The following is a 24,899-nucleotide window of genomic DNA, read 5'->3' on the forward strand; positions in this document are numbered from 1 at the left end:
TCTTACTACACAGGGCGGTAGTAATTTAGGCAGGTTACCTTTGATTTCTTGGGCACAGGGACTATGGTGGTAAACATGTACCTATTACAGACTCGGTCCGGGAGAGGTTGAAAATGTCAGTGAAGAAACTTGCCAGTTGGTCCAGGGATTCTTGGAGTACTGCCTTGATCAGCCTGTTGCATGATGACGAGGAACATCATGTCCCGGTCCTAGATTACTTTGTAGAGTGGTGTTGTTTGATGGTTTGTCTGAGGGCCTAAGTGTCCGGATTAGTGTCCCACTCCTTGAAAGCTGAAGTTTTAGCCTCTACTTCCACACAATCCCGGATCCGGGAGCACCCCATCAGTAAAAAAGCTGACTAGCATAGCCTAGCATAGCGTCACAAGTAAATACTAGCATCTAAATATCATTAAATCACAAGTCCAAGACACCAGATGAAAGATACACATCTTGTGAATCCAGCCATCATTTCGGATTTTTAAAATGTTTTACAGGGAAGACACAATATGTAAATCTATTAGCTAACCACGTTAGCAAAAGACACAACTTTTTTTACTCCACCATTTTTTTCCTGCATAGGTAGCTATCACAAATTCGACCAAATAAAGATATAAATAGCCACTAACCAAGAAAGAACTTAATCAGATGACAGTCTGATAACATATTTATTGTATAGCATATGTTTTGTTAGAAAAATTTGCATATTTCAGGTATAAATCATAGTTTACCATTGCAGCCACCATCACAACTCTCACCAAAGTGACTAGAATAACTACAGAGAGCAACGTGAATTACCTAAATACTCATCATAAAACATTTCTGAAAAATACACAGCGTACAGCAAATGAAAGACAAAGATCTTGTGAATACAGCCAATATTTCAGATTTTCTAAGTGTTTTACAGCGAAAACACAATATAGCATTATATTAGCTTAATACAATAGGCAAACACACAGCAGCATTGATTCATGCACGTTAGCGGTAGCGAATAAACCAGCAAAAGATATTACATTTTAGACTAACCTTCTCAAAACTTCATCAGATAACAGTCCTATAACATCATATTACACAATACATATAGAGTTTGTTCGAAAATGTGCACATTTAGCGGCCCAAATCGTGGTTATACAATGAGAAAAGTAGCCAGACTGCCAACAATATGTCGGAAGAAATCTTGGGAGAGGCACCTAATCTAATCGATAACTAATCATAAACTTGACAAAAAAATACAGGTTGGACAGCAAATGAAAGATACATTAGTTCTTAACTTCTTGGGGATATAAGGGGTGCTGTTTCGACTTAGCGAAAATTGGTCTCCAATTAAACTGCCTAGTACTCAATTCTTGCTCGTACAATATGCATATTATTGTTATTATTGGATAGAAAACACTCTCTAGTTTCTACAGCCGTTTGAATTATGTCTCTGAGTGGAACAGAACTCATTCTACAGCACTTTTCCTGACAGGGAGTGAGATTTCAGAAATCTTGGCCTCTGGTCCCAGGTCAGTTTTAAAGTCCCTGTAAATGCTATGAGGATACAAACACTGCCCACGCCTTCCTCTAGATGTCAGTAAGAGGTGACAATTTGAATGGAGTCGATTGCGCAATCAGGGCCTGTATAAAAGACCACAAGGCTGAAGTAGCTTTCTTTTCTTCATGCGCCTGACGCACGATGGACGTCGGGACTGGCCTCCTTCCAAGCTATAGTTTAGGCACTTCTATATCGCCGGTCATGTTTTTACTCGTTATAGGTGTTAAAAACATCATAAGGTAGTTAATTTAAACCGTTTTATAGCAATTTATATCCGTTTAGTGCGATTTTGAGGCATGTCTTTGTGATGCACTTTGAAGCGCTGGGCACGTTTCCAGTACCGGTCGAACGTTAGTGTCCATTTCGACGGGACAAGAGGACATCTTTCGACCAAAAGACGATTAGACCCAAGAAAGGATACATTGCCCAAGATTCTGATGGAAGAACAGCTCATAGTAAGAACTATTTATGATGATAAATCGCTGTTCTGTTGAAAAATGTTAAACGCATATATCGCCATTTTGTTTTGTGTAGCTTCGCTTTGGCGGACCCGGTATTGCACAGTAAGGATAATTTTAGAAATGTAATTCAGCGATTGCATTAAGAACTAATTTGTCTTTCGATTCCTGTCAACCCTGTATTTTTTAGTCAAGTTTATGATTAGTTATCGATTAGGCTAGATCATTCTCAAAGATGGCGCCCGACATTTTCAGACCAGTTTTGCTACTATTCTCATTGTATGACCACGATTTTTGTGGCTAAATATGCACATTTTCGAACAAACTCTATATGTATGTTGTAATATGATGTTACAGGAGTGTCATCGGAAGAATTCTGAGAAGGTTAGTGAAAAAATGTATATATTTTGGCGATGATAACGATATCGCTCTCTTTGGCTTGAATCAATGCTCGGGTAACGTTTGCATATGTGGTATGCTAATATAACGATTTATTGTGTTTTCGCTGTGAAACACTTAGAAAATCTGAAATATTGTCTGAATTCACAAGATCTGTGTCTTTCCATTGCTGTGAGCTGTGTATTTTTAAGAAATGTTTTATGATGAGTAAATTGGTAATACACGTTGCTCTCTGTAGTAATTCTAGTCGCTTTGGTGAGATTTGTGATGGTGGCTGCAATGGCAAACTATGATTTATACCTGAAATATGCACATTTTTCTAACAAAACATATGCTATACAATAAATATGTTATCAGACTATCATCTGATGAAGTTTTTTCTTGGTTAGTGGCTTTTTATATCTTTATTTGGTCGAATTGGTGATAGCACCTGATGGAGTAAGAAACTGATGGAGTTAGAAAAATGGTGTCTTTTGCTAAAGTGGTTAGCTAATAGATTTACATATTTTGTCTTCCCTGTAAAACATTTAAAAAATCTGAAATTTATTCACAAGATCTGTATCTTTCATTTGGTGTCTTGGACTTGTGATTTAATGATATTTAGATGCTACTATTTAATTGTGACGCTATGCTAGCGATGCTAATCAGATGGGGGGTGGGTCGGGGGTGCTCCCCAAGTGGGACGCAAGCGTCCCACTGTCCAAGAGACGCAATCGCTGTGTTAGATTTTTAAAATTAACGTTACTACAACATACAGCGTGCGTTAAAGCGAGACCGGGCCTAGATTATTGGCAGAATATCTGTTCTACATTTTTCAACAGAACAACGAATTAACATCATAAATACTTCTTACTATTTGATGAGCTTCCATCAGAATCTTGGGCAAGGTGTCCTTAGTCCAAAATAATCGTTGCTTGGTTGTAGATTGTCCTCTTCAACGTTCGATTTAGCAGTAAACATTAGCCATGTGGCAAAGACGTGTCCGACTCACTAAAACGCAGGACGATTAAATATCCGAAAATCGCAATATACCGATATAAACTGATATAACTCGGTTTAATATAACAACATTATGATGTCTTTAACATCTATAACGAATAAAAACAGGGCCGGATATATCTAAGGCCTATAACCCGAGCGTTCTAGAGCCACAGCCAGAGGTCCTTCCTGCGTCAGAGCGAAGTGAACAAAGACCGGACCCTTCGTTCCCAGGCCATTTATAACCTCTCAGTTCTGCCTAGCAACCCCATTTCAACTCTCACTATTCGCTGACATCCAGGGGAAGACGTATGCAGTGCATCTCAACCAATAGAAGACAGGCAGATTTATAAACGGATCTCAGAACAGCTTGCAGAATTCAGCATTCTCACATACACATAGGAAAATTGCTCTAGCTCCAGTTCTGTTTTACTCACAGATATAATTCAAACGGTTTTAGAAACTAGAGAGTGTTTTCTATCCAATAGTAATAATAATATGCATATTGTATGAGCAAGAATTGAGTACGAGGCAGTTTAATTTGAGAACGAAATTATTACAAAGTGCAAACAGCACCCCCTATTGAGAAGAAGCTAGCCTTTAGCTCGGTGAGGATGTTGCCTATAATCCATGGCTTCTGGTTGGGATAAGTACGTACGGTCACTGTGGGGACAACGTCGTCAATGGTCTTATTGTTGAAGCCGGTGACTGAGGTGGTATACTCCTCAATGCCATTGGATGAATCTCGGAACACAGCCATGTGTTCTGGGATTACTCGGGGTCAGCCATAGTAGTACGCAGGTTCAGCCATAGTACTACTCAGGGTCAACAATAGTAGTACTCATGATCAGCCATAGTAGTACGCAGGTTCAGCCATAGTACTACTCAGGGTCAACAATAGTAGTACTCATGATCAGCCATAGTAGTACGCAGGTTCAGCCATAGTACTACTCAGGGTCAACAATAGTAGCGCCCAGGTTCAGCCATAGTAGCACTTAACCCCCCCCCCCCCCCCCCCCCCCGACAAACACACACACAACAAAGACACACACTTACCCGTGGCCTCGTTGTGACAGGCATGTCGTTTCAAAGGCAGGGATGAGGCATGACGGAGTATTCGGTTTAGTGATGAGTCACCACAGCAGGGGAGAACTATTTATTATGAACAAATTCCTCCCAATGAGCTTCAAGTGTTACAATAACACAACGTGAGGGATTCCCTCCTCGTTATGGTATACCTCTATGGTATATCTCTATAATGCAGATGCTCATCAAGCATCATCATCCTCCACCTGATCCACAAGTAACTATATTCAATCATGGCTGATACACTTGTGTTTCTTAAACAATATACCAGACCTGGGTTCAAGTAGTATTTGAAATATTTCTAATACCTTGATGAACGTTTGGTTAAACCTGCCTGGAGTGACAGATGGGATGGTTGTACACTTTTGGAACTATGCCTTTGGGTTCCATTGCATTTGACAACGCTCAATTGAGCACAGCTAAATAATTTGAACGATTTTAAATACTATTTGAACCCAGGTATACAACTGGCAAATTAAGGACTATGATCAGATTAAACAGATGATGTTGGCTGCTTGTCTTGTCTACTCACAACATCATTAATGTTCTTCTTCTCATGGATAGAGCTTGCTGAGAGGATGTGGTTTCCTCAGAGAACATTCGAAAAATAGAGAACATACGAAAAATGGAGATACTGTATGTATGTATGATATTGCATGACTTATTTGACAATTAAAATTGTAAAAATACAACCACACGTGTGCATTTAAAAATAATCGAGGACAACAGAAAACAAGTCTAGAAACGTATTTCCATTGTGGTCCTCAACGGAACATCAGATAATCCCCTTTGGGATGTAAACATTGGGTTGTATTTTTCCCCAGTCATTGCACAGTTCCCTAGTCTCATATTGTTGATTAGTAATTACTCTGCTGACAAGATCCACAGTGTTGGTTATTGCCTTTGGTGAAGTACACCGGGGAATACATAAGAGAAGCGTACATTTCTGGAGTGTTGCATCACAATCAATTTCTGTGCTTTGCCCACAGAAAATATTGAAAAAGTTGGACGAAACCTTTTTAAATTCTTGCCATTCGTACAGGCAACATTTCACAATGTTGTTTCCACGTTTCTATACAAAGCACAGTTTTTGCATTGATTTACACCAGTTGCGTGTACTTATTTTTGGTTTGTTCTCATACTTACACCAGTGTCATTACAATGTAAGTACTGTAGACATTATTACCTAGTACATGGGTTGGCAACAGGCAACCTGCGGGCCAAGTTCAGCCCACAAGTGCAAAAAATCTGCTTCATTTTAGGAAATCTGTTCCTAAGTAGTCCCACAAACTAACAAAACAGATAGATATGTGATCATGTCTCTATGAAATTATTGTTATTCGCTCCGACAGAAATTGGCCCGCGGCTGATCCGAGTTGACCTCTGACCTAGCACCTACAACTGTTATACTACATCATGTAAAGTGGGACGGCTACTCCGCCAGTACGCTTTGTGGTGGTTATGAAGTCAATCTGGTTCCTTGAATAAGATTTTAACAGACCAGTCTGTTTTCCATGAAAGGCCCACACAGTCTCTAGGCTCTAAAGAGTGATTACATTACATTGTGGGCATTAACATTTCAGACGTCCGTTAGCTCATTTATAAATATATCTGCGAGGTAGCTCCATCTCACCTCCCATGACTCATAGACACCAAATAACCTCCTGACGCCGGCACCAGGCACCACACTTAAGATGGATGGCGCATTACAGACCTGTTCCTATGAATTAAAGGGCGTCTATATTTCATTAACACAAAGAACCACGAGAGCTGCTCTCTCTGACAATAGAATGAGAACGTTATGATTTTTTACAAATGTTTTGTTCAGGGTTTGTTTGATGAGTTGTATAGTTCTTCAGGAGGACGACTTGGCTGCTCACATGGGTCCTTTTAAGGACAGTGAAGACACACAGCTCATCTTGTGGCTTGTTTACATCCTCCAGCATCAGAAGTGTCTTACGTCGTAGGCCCCGTCCTTTATTGACTCTGCTGTGAGGTATTCTAGTACAGTCACAATTGCAGACACACAGGCAGGGAGTCACAATAGCAGATACACAGGGAGGGAGTCACAATAGCAGATACACAGGGAAGGAGTCACAATAGCAGATACACAGGGGAGGAGTCACAATAGCAGATACACAGGGGAGGAGTCACAATAGCAGATACACAGGGAGGGAATCACAATAGCAGATACACAGGGAGGGAGTCACAATAGCAGATACACAGGGAGGGAGTCACAATAGCAGATACACAGGGAGGGAGTCACAATAGCAGATACACAGGGAGGGAGTCACAATAGCAGATACACAGGGAAGGAGTCACAATAGCAGATACACAGGGAAGGAGTCACAATAGCAGATACACAGGGGAGGAGTCACAATAGCAGATACACAGGGAAGGAGTCACAATAGCAGATACACAGGGGAGGAGTCACAGTAGCAGATACACAGGGGAGGAGTCACAATAGCACTGGGGAGTAAAGGGGAAAGAGGGGGGCGGGTAGCTACAAGCACAACTCCTTACTCCAGCAACTACTTAGTTCCGACCTCTCGCTCTGCAGCTGACAGATAAGGCCACAGCTAGCGACCGTATTCAGCGCCTATCCCGGGCTCCTCTTTGTCTTCCCACCCGGCAGTGTCAAAGCGAGATTAAAATACAATAAGTAGTGGCGTCTTTGGAGCGAATGAGGCAGGCGACAAACATTAATTTTGCCTCGCTGTTCTGCCGGGTCCCGATAAAGTTTTACTGCAGCCCTGTTGGTATTTACACGGAGGCTTTGGCTCTTTAAGCAAAGTGATAACACTTTCCCGGGGATATGTAGAAAATCTTTGTCATGATATTATCAGATTAATAGGTGTCTGTCGTTGGCAGGAGTATCGTTTATCGGGGTGAATTGCTAGACATTTACAGTATCTAGGCCTATTTGTTTGTGCTGCTATTTGAATAAGATACTATCTGAGTGATGGGGAGTACTCAGTGGAGTCACAAATTTACACCTGACGTTTGTTTAGAAATTCCCTCATGTATTTCAACTTCGTTTAGGCCTTCAACCTCTTGAAATCTTGAAAAGAGATCATTAGTTTGAGAGATTTTCTTAACTAACTGTCAAAAGCATACAATGGCGGAAGGTTCCTTTTGACTAATCACTCACCGTACCCTAGATCCTGGAGTAAGGACGAGCCTACGCATTAAGACTGCTGTCAGCCTGAAGTTTCTCTTTCATTTTAGATTTTTGGGAGCCAATTTCTAAAGATGGGTAAACTGCTAAACTGAATTAGAGTTTGTACCGATCCATCACATGCTCCTTTGAAATGTTTGAAGGACAGAAACCAGTGTTGAATAAATCTGTGTTGAAAAAAATCGGTGTTAATATTTTATTTTTTTATTTGTGATGAAATCTGTTTTAAAGAAATCTGTGTCACCTTAATAGAAAATGACTCAAGTTCAAGTGAAAATATTAATTGAGTAAAATTCTAAAACTATTTGGTTTTAAATATACTTAAGTATCAAAAGTAAATGTAATTGCTCAAATATACTTAAGTATCAAAAGTAAAAGTAGAAATCATTTCGAATTTCTTATATTAAGCAAACCAGACGGCACTGTTTTATAAAAAAATGTACAGATAGCCAGGGACACACTCCAACACATAATTTACAAACAAAGCATGTCTGTTTAGTGAGGCCGCCAGACCAGAGGCAGTAGGGATGACCAGGGATGTTCTCTGTTTAGTGAGTCCTCCAGACCAGAGGCAGTAGGGATGACCAGGGATGTTCTCTGTTTAGTGAGGCCGCCAGATCAGAGGCAGTAGGGATGACCAGAGATGTTCTCTGTTTAGTGAGTCCTCCAGATCAGAGGCAGTAGGGACGACCAGGGATGTTCTCTGTTTAATGAGTCCTCCAGATCAGAGACAGTAGGGATGACCAGGGATGTTCTCTGTTTAATGAGTCCTCCAGATCAGAGACAGTAGGGATGACCAGGGATGTTCTCTGTTTAGTGAGGCCGCCAGACCAGAGGCAGTAGGGATGACCAGGGATGTTCTCTTGATAAGTGCGTGAATTGGACCATTTTCATGTCCTGCTAAGCATTCAAAATGTAACGAGTACTTTAGGGTGTCAGGGAAAATTCCTGAAATAAAAAATACATTATTTTCTTTAGGGAAAAAAAGACTACATAAGTAGTACTTCAAAGTATTTTTTACTTAAGTACTTTATACCATTGGAAATGAGTGATACAGGAATCAGTGTTAGAGAAATTAGTGATTGAGGAATCAGTGGAAATAAGATGTCTGATCACCTCCCACCCTTCAAGCTCCTCTTTGTCCTGTGTTAGTATCATCTCGTAAACCATGCAGTCAATACTGCCAACATTAGCCTAGCAGCAAAGCAGCAGTCCATCTGCTACCATTTACCTCCATCTCACAATTAGTCAACCAGACCTTTCCCTACTACTCTGTATTTCCAGGGTGACTGTGACAAGGTTAGCAACGCTAGCTAGCTCCTTCACTGATATAACAGTCAGCCCCGGTGTAGCGTGATGAATAGACACACAATACAGTAGGTTCTGTCAGCTCTGTAGTGCTGGAGGGAATAACCTGCCAGGTCATTTCATCGATGCTGCATAGGATTTAGCTGTTTGTGGATGCGTCTGTTGATGATTATGAATTGGACAAAGGGAGAGATATGAAAGGGGACGTCATCAAGTTGCACATTGGGTCCTTTGGAGGAAGTACTAATCTTACCTTTGACCTTCATCGATATCATCTGTGAAGAATATGAGTTTGTTCAATAAGAGCAAATGAATGCATGAATTCACAGCACATAAAAGCTAGTAGTAGTAATGTGTAACATATACAAATTGAATCTGTGACTGCAACGCTGTTTCTGTGATCTGTTGGCAGGGTCAACACAGATAGACCACTGCTATCTGACTCCACAGGCGAGACTTATGGCCTGAGTGGTTGAGGTTAGAGGTCACACTCTGCATCAGCATTATTGGGAATCGACTAGAAAACACATGAAAGTGAATGCAGAGCGAAGAATATGAAAAAGATATATATTGGGAAAACAGCCCTCAAAGCCCAGAGAAATGGTTGCAAGCATCAGAAAAGAAGGTAAGATGGAAGTTTCCACTTTTAAAAGCCACCCTTATCATTTCATTCGATCATATCCACTTCAAGCCAAGAATCCACTTCAGTCATTTTATTTCTTAACACCATAAACTATTTAAAATGCAGTGGTGGAAAAAGTACCCAATTGTCATACTTGAGTAAAAGTAAAGATACCTTAACAGAAAATGACTCAAGTAAAAGTGAAAGTCACCCAGTAAATTACTACTTGAGTAAAAGTCTAAAATAATTAGATTTTAAATATACTTAACTATCAAAACTAAAAGTAAAAATAATTTCAAAATCCTTATATATTGACGATTTTCTTGTTTTATTTAAGTCACGGATAGTCAGGGGCACACTCCAACACTCAGAAATAATTTACAAATGAAGCATTTGTGTTTAGTGAGTCTGCCAGATCAGAGGCAGTAGAGATGACCAGGGATGTTCTCATGATAAGTGCGTGAGTTGGACCATTTCCCTGTCCTGCTAAGCATTCAAAATGTAACGAGTACTTTTGGATGTCAGGGAAAATGCATGGAATAGAAAGTACATTATTTTATTTTGGGACATAGTGGAGTAAAAGTAAAGGTGGTCAAAAATATAAATAATAAAGTAAAGTAAAGATACCCCCCCCCAAAAAAATACTTAAGTCTGTTTACCTAAGTACTTTAGACCACTGTTCAAATTTCATCTCAACTAAAAGCCATTGTCATGGTACCAATTTCATTACATCGGTCTCTTATTCATTTATTAACACCTTATTTCTGTGTCAACTATTCAGATAACGAAAGACAAGCAACCTTGAAAAGCTGATGTTGTGCTATGTGTTACCAAATACAGTCTATGATATTTCCCAATTTCAGTATACTAATTAGTGTTTTATGCCTCAGAAATCAGTGCAATGTGCATACTCCAGAGAAACTTTGGTCACTTGACGATAAGACCAAGAGCTATAATTAATCACATGTACTTCAGTCCATGGCACTATGCCTGCCAATCACTTACTGCTTTCAGTGAGAGTCTTGTAAAGACTTTGTAGGAAATGCAAGGGCTAGCCTAGCATGCCAGAGTCTGGGTTTAACCCACAATTTAAGTCCCTAAGACACCTATCATAAAGTCCAGACTGGCAGGCATAATGTGTTTACAGTAGACTTAAAGCTGCAATATGTAACTTTCTGGGGCGACCCAACTAAATTCACATAGAAATGTGGGTTATAGATCTGTCATTCTCATTGAAAGCAAGTCTAAGAAGTGGTAGATATGTTGCTATTTCTATTCTCTTCCCGTTCTCAAGTTTAGTTTTTGCGTCTTTTACTTTCCGTTTTGTACACCAGCTTCAAACAGCTGAAAGTACAATATTTTGGGTTCTGGAACATATATTTCACAGCAGTTTAGATACTTGCTTGTTCTGTCATATAAACTCAAATTAGGCAAACTATTAAAAAAAAATCAACCAGGAAATGGCGGAGCGATTCCTGCATTGTGTATCTTTAACTGACGTATTTCCTACGACCTCACTGCAGTTTTGAATACCATGCATCAATCATTTGTAAGCAGACAGAGTCAAGCCTTTGTCCTACCTCATTCTAATGCACTGTAATGTCTTTAATCTTTCAAGTTGGTTAGCCTTGTCAATCTATTTCTGCAATAGCCAACCAGGCTGTGAGAGAGTCACATGATCCCTTAAAAAGGGGCCGTCCTCTGAGTTTGGCGCTGGACTGCTGTGACAGGAGACCAGTGTGGCAGTGGCAGTGTGATAGTGAACATCTCCAGGAGTATTGTCTCTGAGCCAGAATCTATCAGTCTCCTCTAAATCCCCAGAGACAACTGCCCCCCTGCTCTTCATTCCCTTTCCTACCTACTTCATTCCCAGCCTCTCTCTTTTTCTTTGTCTGTGTATGTCTTTGTCTCTCTCACACACACACACACACACACACACACACACACACACACACACACACACACACACACACACACACACACACACACACACACACACACACACACACACACACACACACACACACACACACACACACACACACACACACACACATCCTCTCTCTAATTTACCATAGAAGGTCAGAGAAACTCATTACGTCAGAGAAACTAATTGACTCATGCACTCTCCAGATAAAAATTCTCACTATTCTCCTATAGATACATACTGTACACAATCTATATAAAACCAAACGTATTCACCAACCAAGCCCCACAACACCATTCACATCCTTCCTCCTACACACACACAAATCCCTCATGGTGCAGCATCTCGATAGAATCAGAATCTCTTCCTGGTTTGCCAGTGATTTCATGCTGGAGAGGTGTGTAACGGGAGTGACCCATTACAGAATTGTGAGCTGGTTCCTGTTCAATGGAAAATCATTAGCGCTCTAGCTTCCATCCATCAATAGATACCCACAGGCCTTCCTTGGCTGGGACTTTTCACACCAGCTAAATTAGATTTCACCTCCATTTCATACCTCTCTCTTTCGCTCTTATCTAAGTCCGATTATGTTTTTATTTTGAACCTTTATTTAACTAAATCAGTTATGAACAAATTCATGTCATCCAACCATACTGTAAACAATTAATACCTTTTGAGAATGTCAAATGTATATTTTTAATCACACTTCCGAAGACAGTCAATATGTAGATGACATATTGTATAATTATCAATACATGTGCAGATATTATATGTTATGTCTGGTCATGAACTTGAATTAGTACATAAAGAATATTCAGCATTGCTCACATCCATGGTTGTGGAGTAATTGATTACGGTTACATGCATGAAAAAATACATTATGACACCTTTCTGTTATATCAATTACATTTAATTCAACATTGAAAAAATGCGCTAGTTTAAGTTTGTTCCACCTTAGCGAGCCTGACCACAAGTCCGAGACCACTATGATGTCAGAGACCACTATGATGTCAGAGACTAGTATGATGTCAGAGACCCCTATGATGACACACCAAATGCATTTGATGGATCTTTTTTTGTTTCCTTCTAATGCCTCTTAAGGGGAAAGTAATCCAAAAGCAAATGAAAGTAATCAGATGACATTACTGATTTTGGGTAATCCAAAAGTTATGTTACTGATTACAATTTTGGACAGGTAACTAGTAACTAACGGATTACATTTAGAATATAAACTCCCCAACCCTGCTCACAGCCTGAATTAAGACCTAATGATACCATGAGCTGTTTTGACCTCTTGTCTGTCTGCCTGTCACTCTACTTCCTCCCTAGTTCTCTACATGATCACAAGGATGATCTTCGCAAGCGTCTGTCTTACACCACCCACAAACTAGAGATGGTGGAGTCTGAGTTTGACTCCACCCGTCAGTATCTGGAGACGGAACTCCGTCGAGCCCAGGAAGAGTTGGAGAAATTCACTGACAAACTACGCAGGTATGTCAGTCACATTACACCATGTCATTCCTGTTACACCATGTCAGTCCCGTTACAACATGTCAGACCTGTTATACAATGTCATTCACGTTACACCATATCATTCCCGTTACACCATGTCAGTCCCGTTACACCATGTCAGACCTGTTACACCATGTCAGTCCTGTTACACCCTGCCAGTCCTGTTATACCATTTCAGACCATGTTACACAATGTCAGTCCTGTTACACAATGTCATTCTCGTTACACAATGTCAGTCTCGTTACACAATGTCAGTCTCGTTACACCCTGCCAGTCCTGTTACACCATGTCAGTCCCGTTACACCATGTCAGTCTCGTTACACCATGTAAGTCTCGTTACACCATGTCAGTCCCGTTACACCATGTCAGACCCGTTACACCATGTCAGACCTGTTACACCATGTCAGACCCGTTACACCATGTCAGACCTGTTACACCATGTCAGACCTGTTACACCATGTCAGACCTGTTACACCATGTCAGACCCGTTACACCATGTCAGACCTGTTACACCATGTCAGACCTGTTACACCATGTCAGACCTGTTACACCCTGTAAGTCTCGTTACACCATGTCAGTCCCGTTACACCATGTCAGACCCGTTACACCATGTCAGTCCCGTTACACCATGTCAGTCCCGTTACACCATGTCAGTCCCGTTACACCATGTCAGACCTGTTACACCATGTCAGACCCGTTACACCATGTCAGTCCCGTTACACCATGTCAGTCCCGTTACACCATGTCAGACCTGTTACACCATGTCAGACCTGTTACACCATGTCAGTCCTGTTACACCATGTCAGTCCTGTTACACCCTGCGAGTCCTGTTATACCATTTCAGACCATGTTACACCATGTCAGTCATGTTATACCATTTCAGACCTGTTATACCATGTCAGTACTATTACACTATGTCAGTCTCGTTATGCGATGTCAGTCCCTTTACACCATCTTAAGTCTCTTACCATAGCTGTTGTGTCTAACAAATCGTGACTGTGTCATCGTTCACCTTAACTCAGAGTCAATGTATTTACAAATATACTAATTCAACTGAATCTGCATTGGGAATAATCTAATGCAAGGTTCTCCAACTTATTGTCTATGATCCCTCCCTGCAGTAACAAACCTTGATTCAACTAATCAATCTCTTCAGTCCGGACCATAATTAGCTAAATCATCTGTGTTACTGCAGAGCTGGATCAAAAGCCAGTAACTGTGAAAGGTAAAGCAATTTACAACCAAATTGCTTATGTAGCCAGTGGCTTTTCATTCCCCTAAATTACCCCTCATTTGGGCCAGATACAGAATAAAAATAAGTTTTGATTTGGAAGTTACCATATTGACTTAAAGTAATTAACATAGCAAATTACTTAGGGGAGACGGGGACAATTCTAACACATTTTGAAGTTGTTTAAAATCAAATATGTATTTACTCTTAACAATGTAGAGATTTCAAAATTTCACACAAACAATTTACATTTCTCAGCAAATTTTTAGAGACCTGTGTAAAATGTGGATTCTTCACAAATATATCTTGAAGACCCAAAGTCAGAAAATGTCCTGATGTTACAATTAACCCCAATAGCAAGGTTAGCTGTAACAGTATATGGGACAGTTGTACCAATGTCTTTAATTGTCAAAATGAGGGGTAGTATAACAATGCCACTGATATTTGGAAAAAACACTAAATTTACAAAAAATATTAAACTTTTATCTTAGGGATGTCATTAGTGAAATAATATATTCTGTATTAGTTGTCAAAATGTTACATATGAACTTTTTTCCAAGGAATTTTCTTAGTTGCACTGCCAAAGTTGACATAAAGCAGTGAAATGTGCTATAAATATATGAATGTGTCTCTATTTAATATAATTCTAGATAAGAGTAAGTTGTAACACTGCGTTAAAACCAACCCCAAGCATAGGAGCCTTTAGTTATTCATTAAAGTCTATACTAATCAAAATATCATATCTTATTGATTAATATTATATATGTTTAGATACATGGAGAATGTTCCACAGATCAAAAATCTCAAAAGAGAAATAACCTTATTTAAAAATATATATAAAATCCAAAACAATTGATTCATTTACAAAAATCTTCATAGATATGTGGAGACACTAATCAAGCATTGGCACATTGAATAAAACCTTTGTTTCAAATTTGAGGTATTTAACCTGTTACAACTAACCTGTGTTACAATTGTCCAATGTATCCCCCCTGCAATAGCAATATCAATTGAACTTGTGACAGTGAACAAAGTAAGCATACAGAACATGTTCTGAGAGAATTCCTTGTTGACCTTCCTGCAACGTAACCTCCAGTTCTAGAGCCACGTCTTTTCTTCTACAACAGACGTTTTTTTAACAATGGATCTCCACAGCTGCTTCGTAAATGGGGTCATAAATGCTACAATGTATCCAAACCCCCCTGAGACCAGGACCAGGGATAATGACATGCAGCACTATGTGGTAAAAAAAAAAAAGAGATAGTAGCCTAATGCTGGTAATGATTGAACTAATGGAAAGTGGAGGTGGAAGAGCAGCTTACTCCATTAAAGCCCACTAATGTTTTGGAAGCCGACCAGACACAGTGTTTTGTGCTAGGAAACGCACCTCGACGGGAGCTGAAACGTTGCCAAAATCCCTCCGCTCATTCATGAGTCATGCCTCAGTCCTATGGGTTTGATTATGCATTTTTCACTGCCTTTTCTCCCCCCCCCCCCCCCCCTAATCCAAACCACTGCTTTGGATTTTCATATTCATCATCTTGAAAAAAAGTCAATGAATACTTGGTTTTAAAAGCATGTTCATTCTCTGACTTACATAGCCAATGTTTCACCAATATGTACTCTTTCCTGTCATGCAGGATCCAGAGCAGTTACGCAGCTCAACAGAGGATCAATCAAGACCTGGAGGACAAGGTGCACAGGACGGTAAGACACCTGCTTCAGCCATACACCACACTGCTTCAGCCATACACCACACTGCTACAGCCATACACCACACCTAGGTGTCTGGTTAGACTGTAAACTCTCCTTCCAGACCCACATCAAACATCTCCAATCCAAAGTCAAATCTAGAATTGGCTTCCTATTCCGCAACAAAGCATCCTTTACTCATGCTGCCAAACATACCCTTGTAAAACTGACCATCCTACCAATCCTCGACTTCGGTGATGTCATTTACAAAATAGCCTCCAAAACCCTACTCAATAAATTGGATGCAGTCTATCACAGTGCCATCCGTTTTGTCACCAAAGCCCCATATACTACCCACCACTGCGACCTGTACACTCTCGTTGGCTGGCCCTCGCTTCATACTCGTCGCCAAACCCACTGGTTCCAGGTCATCTACAAGACCCTGCTAGGTAAAGTCCCCCCTTATCTCAGCTCGCTGGTCACCATAGCAGCACCTACCTGTAGCACGCGCTCCAGCAGGTATATCTCTCTAGTCACCCCCAAAACCAATTCTTCCTTTGGACGCCTCTCCTTCCAGTTCTCTGCTGCCAATGACTGGAACGAACTACAAAAATCTCTGAAACTGGAAACACCTATCTCCCTCACTAGCTTTAAGCACCAGCTGTCAGAGCAGCTCATAGATTACTGCACCTGTACATAACCCATCTACAATTTAGCCCAAACAACTACCTCTTTACCTACTGTATTTATTTATTAATTTATTTTGCTCCTTTGCACCCCATTATTTCTGTCTCTACTTTGCACTTTCTTCCAATGCAAACCAACCATTCCAGTGTTTTTTTTAGTTTTTATTTTACTTGCTGTGTTGTACTCACTTCGCCTCCATGGCCTTTTTATATTTTTATTTATTTATACATATATCTGTTTGCCTTCACCTCCCTTATCTCACCTCACTTGCTCACATTGTATATAGACTTTTTTTTTTTTTTTTTTTTCACTGTATTATTGACTATATGTTTGTTTTTACTCCATGTGTAACTATGTGTTGTTGTATGTGTCGAACTGCTTTGCTTTATCTTGGCCAGGTCGCAATTGTAAATGAGAACGTGTTCTCAATTTGCCTACCTGGTTAAATAAAGGTTAAATAAAAATAAATAAAAAACACTGCTTCAGCCATACACCACACTGCTTCAGCCATACACCACACTGCTTCAGCCATACACCACACTGCTTCAGCCATACACCACACTGCTTCAGCCATACACCACACTGCTTCAGCCATACACCACACTGCTTCAGCCATACACCACACTGCTTCAGCCATACACCACACTGCTTCAGCCATGCACCACAGTGCTTCAGCCATACACCACACTGCTACAGCCATACACCACACTGCTTCAGCCATACACCACACTGCTACAGCCATGCACCACACTGCTTCAGCCATACATCACACTGCTTCAGCAATGCACCACACTGCTTCAGCCATACACCAAAGTGCTTCAGCCATACATTGCGTTGAAGCCCACTCCAATACCACACAGTCGGTGGAAGCTAGTGGGAGGAGCTATAGGAGGACAGGCTCATTGTAATGGCGGGAATTAAATAAATGGAACGGAGTCCAACATGGGGTTTTCATATGTTTCATCTGTTTGATACCATTCCATTAATTCCATTCCAGCCATTACAATGAGCCCGTCTTCCTATAGCTCCTCCCACCAGCTTCCTCTGCACACCGTGTTGGCACCTTTGGGGCTTTTCGATTGGTTCCGCCAGTCAAACTCAATCAGGCAGAACTAAAGTAACATCAACCTTCCCATTTGACATCATTGAGCTGATATGCATTGTGTAATGACTTAACATCAACTCTATTGTTGCTGGCAGTTTGTTGCAAGATGCCAGTAGCATGGTGTCTGCCTCTGACAGTCTATACTGGTGTCAACGAAGCAGCTCAGATACACCATCTAATCTCAGTTCTCCTGGAAACAGACATCCAAGACCAGCCTACATCCGACAGTGTGGGTTGTCAATGGCTCTCCTACAGCCCTTTCCTAACTTATAGGGGATTGAACTAAAGTGCAGTCCATTTAGCCAGACTTGTGAAGGACTAGCCTTGTTTATACCAGAAAGACAATTTGAATTGGCAACATTCCGACCTTAATTGGCATTCCGATCTTAAAGTTACTGTGTGTTACATCACCTTATGTGCCCATAAAGTCCTGTCGCTTTAGCATCCACTTCTTTACCCCATCTCTTCACAGCTGGGATGGAGGGGCATTAATGAGATGCTGGTATTGACATTACTGGGATAGATTTGTTGTGTCCTAATGATCCCTGTAAGTACCTCAGCTCTCACTCACTTTGTTCTCATAAATAATGTAGGAGGTGTACAGAGGCTTGCTCTGCTCTCCCCGTCAGCCATTCCAGTCGTTCCCTGGGGTCTTGCAGCTCACCACGTCAATAAAGCATCTAAGGAATAAGCAATCTATAAAGCAGCTGGCCAGGAAGATCTTTATAAGGCAGCTGGACAGGCAGCTCTCTATAAGACAGCTTCCATAAGACAGTCAGCCAAGTAGCTCTCTATAAGGCAACTGTCTATAAGACAGCTCTCTGTAAAACAGCTCTGCTTCTCTATAACACAGACGGTCAGACAGCTCTCTGTAAGACAGCTCCCCATAAGACAGAACTCCATAAGACAGTCGGTCAGGCAGCTCGCAATAAGAAAGCTCTCTATAAGACAGTTATCTATAAGACAGCTTTAAGCTAGTCGGTAAGACAGTCCTCTATAAGACAGCTCTCTATGAGACAGCTCTCTAAAATACAGCTCTCTAAAATACAGCTCTCTATAAGACAGTTCTCTATGAGACAGCTCTCTAAAATACAGCTCTCTAAAATACAGCCCTCTAAAATACATATCTCTAAAATACAGCTCTCTAAAATACAGCTCTCTAAAATACAGCTCTCTAAAAATACAGTTCTCTAAAATAAAGCCCTCTATGAGACAGCTCTCTAAAATACAGCTCTCTATGAGACAGCTCTCTAAAATATAGCTCTCTATGAGAAAGCTCTCTAAAATACATCTCTCTAAAAATACAGCTCTCTAAAATAAAGCCCTCTATGAGACAGCTCTCTAAAATACAGCTCTCTATGAGACAGCTCTCTAAAATACAGCCCTCTATGAGACAGCTCTCTAAAATAAAGCTCTCTATGAGACAGCTCTCTAAAATACAGCTCTCTAAAAATACAGCTCTAAAATAAAGCTCTCTATGAGACAGCTCTCTAAAATACAGCTCTCTATGAGACTGCGCTCTAAAATACAGCTCTCTAAAATAAAGCCCTCTATAAGACAGCTCTCTAAAATACAGCTCTCTATGAGACAGCTCTCTAAAATACAGCCCTCTATGAGACAGCTCTCTAAAATAAAGCTCTCTATGAGACAGCTCTCTAAAATACAGCTCTCTAAAAATACAGCTCTAAAATAAAGCTCTCTATGAGACAGCTCTCTAAAATACAGCTCTCTATGAGACTGCACTCTAAAATACAGCTCTCTAAAATAAAGCCCTCTATAAGACAGCTCTCTAAAATACAGCTCTCCATATGGCAACTCTCTAAAAGACAGTTCTATATAAAACAGCTCTCTATAAAACAGCTCTCTATAAGATAGCTCTCTATAAGACAGTTCTCTTAAAACAGCTCTCTATAAGATAGCTCTCAATAAGATAGCTCTATAGAACAGCTCTCTACTAGGCAGTCGGTCAGTCTGCTCTCTATAACACAGCTCTCTATAACACAGTTCTCTATAAGACAGCTCTCCAAGAGGCAGTCGTTCAGGCAGCTCTCTATAAGACATCTATGTATAAGACAGTCGGTCAGGCAGCTCGCAATAAGACAGCTTTCTATAAGACAGTCGGTAAGGCAGATCTCTATAGGACAGTCCTCTATAAGAAAGCTCTCTATAAGACAGCTTTCTATAAGACTGCTCTCTGTAAGACAGCTCTCCATAAGACAGTTGGTCAGGCAGCTCTCTATAATGCAGCTCTCTAAAATACAGCTCTCTAGAAGACAGTTCTCTATGAGACAGTTCTTTATAAAACAGCTCTCCATAAGACAGTTGATCAGGCAGCTCTCTATAAGACATCTATCCATAAGACAGCTCGCTATAAGACAGTACTCTATAAGACAGTTCTCTGTAAGACAATTCTCTATAAAACAGCTCTCTAACAGGCATTCGGTCAGGCAGCTCTCTATAAGGCAGCTCTCTGCAAGACAGCTCTCAATAAGACAGTTCTCTATAAAGCAGCTCTCTAAGAGGCAGTCGGTCAGTCAGCTCTCTATAACACAGCTCTATAAAAGAGCTCTCTATTAGAAGGCTCTCTATAAGACAGTTCTCTTTAAGACAGCCTTCTATAAGACAGCTCTCTATAAGTCAGCTCTCTAAAATACAGCTCTCTATAAGGCAGCTCTCTAAGAAGCAGTCGGTCAGGCAGATCTCTGTAAGACAGCTCTCTAAAATACAGCTCTCCATACGGCAGCTCTCTATAAGACAGCTCTCTAAAATACACTTCCCTCTGGGGCAGCTCTCTATAAGACAGTTCTCTGTAAGACAGCTCTCTGAGAGGCAGTCAGTCAGGATGCTCTCTATACGGCAGCTCTCTAAAATACAGCTCTCCATACGGCAGCTCTCTATAAGACAGCTCTATATAAGACAGTCGGCAGGCATCTCTCTATATGACAGCTCTCTTTAAGGCAGCTCTCCATAAGACAGCTCTCTATAAGACAGCTTTCTACAAGACAGCTGGTCAGGCAGCTCACTATAAGTCAGCCTGGCAGGCAGCTCTCTATATGCGTCACACTCTAGTGAGTTGAGAAATCATGTTCACCTCCCCTCCCACCATTCCAATTAGCTTTAGATTCCGCTTGGTAAATAAACAAGTCGATGGCTTGATAGTTATTGGTTCACAGGTCTCCGCGGCACTCCTTATGTGACATTTACAATGGAGTTCTTTGAATATTTTATAGCGTTTACGACAAAAAGGCTATCAAATATTAATGTTGATGATAAGGCTGACCTGTTGCTCAGGGTCAAGCATGAGTGTATTAAAAAGGGAGAGCTCCATCTCTGTCTCACTGAGCAACACACAGAGCATAGAGAGCACCACACACACCCTAATCTCTCGTGGACAGACTACATAATATAAATGGTATCGTTAACGTCAGTCAAAAGATTGCTGGATGTGACAACTAACGAGCGACAGTAGTTCTAGTGCTTTGATCTTCCGTCACTGGTTATTTGGATGTATAAGGTTTGGTGGAGGTGGTGCTTAAAGTGGGTGCGGAGTTTCAAGCAGAACGTTTTTGGAAAGGGGGTGGGGCTTTGGCTGAGTTTCTGTTTTAGGCTAGCGGAGACTTAGCTAGTCTCATTAGTGTATTTTCTCATGCATCTTCCCCAGAACCTAATCGAGCATCTGATGCAATTACGCAAGATTTTTCGGGGGTTTCCGAGATTACACGCACTCAACCACCCGTCACACACACACACACACACACACACACACACACACACACACACACACACACACACACACACACACACACACACACACACACACACACACACACACACACACACACACACACACACACACACACACACACACACACACACACACACACACACACACACGGTAATCCCTGGAGCTGGAACAGATTGGCTCTAGTGTGTGTTTGTGTGCTTCTACATAAATCATCTATAAGCATATGTCACACTCTAAATGGTGTCTAACGAGTGACATAACAATTCCCACTGTAGGGTGAATTGTCAAATGTGACATAACGCACTATGTATGTCTATACCCCATTTATAGAGTGTGACTTACGCTCATTAGATGATTTGTGAAGCCTTTATGTATGCTATATAAAACAGTTATAAGTTGTACTTTGTTTAAAGTAGGACCCATTATAACATAGGCATAATAACCAACAACAACTATCAGGTAAAAAAAAAACTATCCAAAAAACTATGATGAAAATGATAAGAGTAAGAACACCTAATAAGGGTTTATTGATTATTCCATACTCCTGCTGAATTGAGGTGGGGCGGTCTCTCTCAGTGATCGGCTACTGCATGTGGTCTGTGGTGTGAGATCTTAGATGAGAACTCCGGTATAAATCGATTGAAACACACACAGTCTCATGGTGAGAGGCCCCTCTCTTGCCACTCTCAAAGTAGTTACATGATCAGAGACGCAGGGCAATCAATGTCCAAAGTGATTGCCCTGCCATGGAACCTTGTTAGAAAACTATTACTACTCCTATCTCCCCAGTCGAGAGCTCCCCTTCCCCATTCGTTCCCCCTTCAGACACCGAAGACAATGTCATTACTGTTCAAGATGAGTCCGCAGCCACGCTACAGGTCCATATTTAAGACGTATCATGATTAAAAAAATTTTTTTTTTTTATCTCATCAGATCAGAAATTTGAGTCACCGTGGCTCCCTATCTGTGAGGACGTTTTAATAGAAGACGACCGTGTGTGAAATTAATTTATTTTCACAATCACCTCTTCTTAGATGATTAAAGACAAAGTGATTTCCTCAGGCAACTGTTCATACAGAAGATAGTGATTTGACAAGTTCTAAAAGTACGGCCATCAAAGCACAACCAACACACAACGTTGCCTCAACGTTGATTTCAGCCATCCCTATTTGTGGGCTACATGTTTTGTATTCTATCCATTGGTGCTGAGGTATAAGACTGCATGATCGATTTTGAACATTGATCTAAGAAAACTCTATAATTTACACCAATTCTATAGTGTTTGTGTATTATTCGTTGTTTCTTCACCCATCGCTTAGCCTGGCTTTTTGTACGGTCTGACTAATCCTCATTGCATTGTCATACGGAGAAAAGACAAGAGCCGAAAAATGAATCACAAATCATATTCTGTCACGCACACTTCTTTTGTATTCCAGTCGTGAAATTATTGGTGGTTGGCTTTTCAAAAGAATAGTCTGTCTAGCGACCTTGGTGTAACTAATCACTGTTCATGACAGGAAATAGTAAAGTATTTCCTCAGAAGCCTCATTCTGATTGTCATTCCTTTTTTATGTCTCGCAAATGCTATTTTCAAGGGGGAAATATTTATAGAGCAGGAAACGGTCTTAGATAGACACTGCGAGAAAATAGGGTCAATCAGATCAAACATGCAATTAAAAGGTTCTGAGCAGAAACCAAGAAAGGTCATTCAAAAAAATACAAACCAAACAATTGAACCAACACACTAAGAAGAGAATGTAGAATAGAGAATATAGTGTGAGCGGGTTGTCCGAAAGTGTTTACATTATTTTATGTAGCGACAGGAGTTTTTTCTAAACGTGTTACCTGACTAGGGCCCAGAGATTTTCCTGGTCAAGTCACATGGTCGGGGAACAACTCCTGGCCCTATTTGCGTGGAATGCAGCCCTCCCTGGCTGTGGTGACTGTAGTGTTGACAAGAGGATTCTTCACCATTGCTACTCCCCCTTCTGGGACGGTCCTTTGGAAAATCAGATCACGCCTCCATTCTTCCCCCCCCTTCTATAGGCAGACACTTAAACAGGAAGTACCAGTAACAATGACTGTTCAACATTGGTCTGACCAATCGGAATCTATGCTTCAAGATTGTGATATGTTCCGGGTTGCCTCTGAGAATAATATTGACGTATACACTTGCTCGGTGACTAAGTTCATCAGGAAGTGCATAGAAGACGTTGTTACCACTGTGACAATTATAACTTATTCAATCCAAAAAACGTGGATAGATGGCAGCATTCTCACAAAACTGAAAGCACGAACACCACATTTAACCACGGCAAAGTGACTGGGAACATGGACGAGTACAAACAGTCCCGCTATGACCTCCATAAGGCAAACAGACAGGCAAAACAGTGGAGTCACAATTCAACAGCTCAGACATGAGACGTATGTGGCAGGGACCGATGCGGGCCACCGCCACTCACGAGGACGGTGAGCTCTTGTTCTCCGTGGCTGACGTGAGTAACACATTTAAGAGTGTTAACCCTCGCAAGGTTGCCGGCACAGACAGCATCTATAGCCACGTCCTCAGAGCATGTGCAGACCAGCTGGCTGGAGTGTTTACAGACATATTCAATCTCCCCATCCCAGTTCCTGTACCCAAGAAAGCGAAGGTAACTGAATTAAATTACTATCGCCCCGTAACGCTCACTTCTGTCATCATGAAGCGATTTGAGAGGCTAGTTAAGGATCATATCACCTCCACCTTACCTGACAGCCAAGACCCACTACAATTTGCATACCGCCCCAACAGATCCATGCTGATGCAATTGCCATCACACTGTACACAGCCCTATCCCATCTTGACAAGAAGAATACCTATGTAAGAATGCTGTTCAGACAACAGCTCAGCCTTCAATACCATAGTACAATCCAAGCTCATCACTAAGCTCCGGGCCCTGGGTCTGAACTCTGCCCTGTTCTACTGGGTCCTGGACTTCATGACGGGACGACCCCAGGTGGTGAAGGTAGGCTACAACTGCTCCGCTATGCTGATCCTCAACAAGGGGGGTCCCACAAGGATGCGTGCTCAGCCCCCTCCTGTACTCCCAGTTCACTCATGACTGCATGGTCTCTTTCTCCATCATCAATTTGCAGATGACACAACAGTGGTAGGCCTGATTACCAACAAAGATGAGTTAGCATACAGGGAGGAGGTGAGGGCCCTGCCGGAGTGCCAGGAAAATAACCTCTCCCTCAACAACAGCAAAATGAAGGAGCTGATCTTAATCTTCAGGAGACAGCAAAAGGAACACGCCCCATCCACATCAATGGGCCGTATTGGAGAGGGTGAAAAGCTGGAAATTCCTCTGTGTTCACATTACCGACAGCCTGAAATGGTCAATCCACACAGACAGTGTGGTGAAGAAGGCGCAACAGCAACAGCGCCTCTTCAACCTCAT

General features: G+C 41.2%; 1 protein-coding gene across 3 annotated transcripts in view; it reads left to right on the forward strand.

The window, feature by feature from the left end:
• Nucleotides 1-24,899, forward strand: part of LOC129811344 (brain-enriched guanylate kinase-associated protein-like) — a 57,843-nt gene that overhangs the window by 13,172 nt on the left and 19,772 nt on the right. For 2 of the 3 annotated variants that reach the window (XM_055862568.1, XM_055862567.1), the window contains exons 2-4: nucleotides 9,351-9,563; nucleotides 12,817-12,978; nucleotides 15,871-15,937. In XM_055862568.1, the coding sequence (XP_055718543.1) occupies nucleotides 9,493-9,563; nucleotides 12,817-12,978; nucleotides 15,871-15,937 (300 nt within the window). In that variant the 5' untranslated portion in view covers nucleotides 9,351-9,492. The remainder of the gene's footprint in view (nucleotides 1-9,350; nucleotides 9,564-12,816; nucleotides 12,979-15,870; nucleotides 15,938-24,899) is intronic. The other variant, XM_055862569.1, reaches the window with a different exon arrangement.

Source organism: Salvelinus fontinalis, chromosome 15 (genome assembly GCF_029448725.1).
Source record: "Salvelinus fontinalis isolate EN_2023a chromosome 15, ASM2944872v1, whole genome shotgun sequence".
Classification (NCBI taxonomy): domain Eukaryota; kingdom Metazoa; phylum Chordata; class Actinopteri; order Salmoniformes; family Salmonidae; genus Salvelinus; species Salvelinus fontinalis.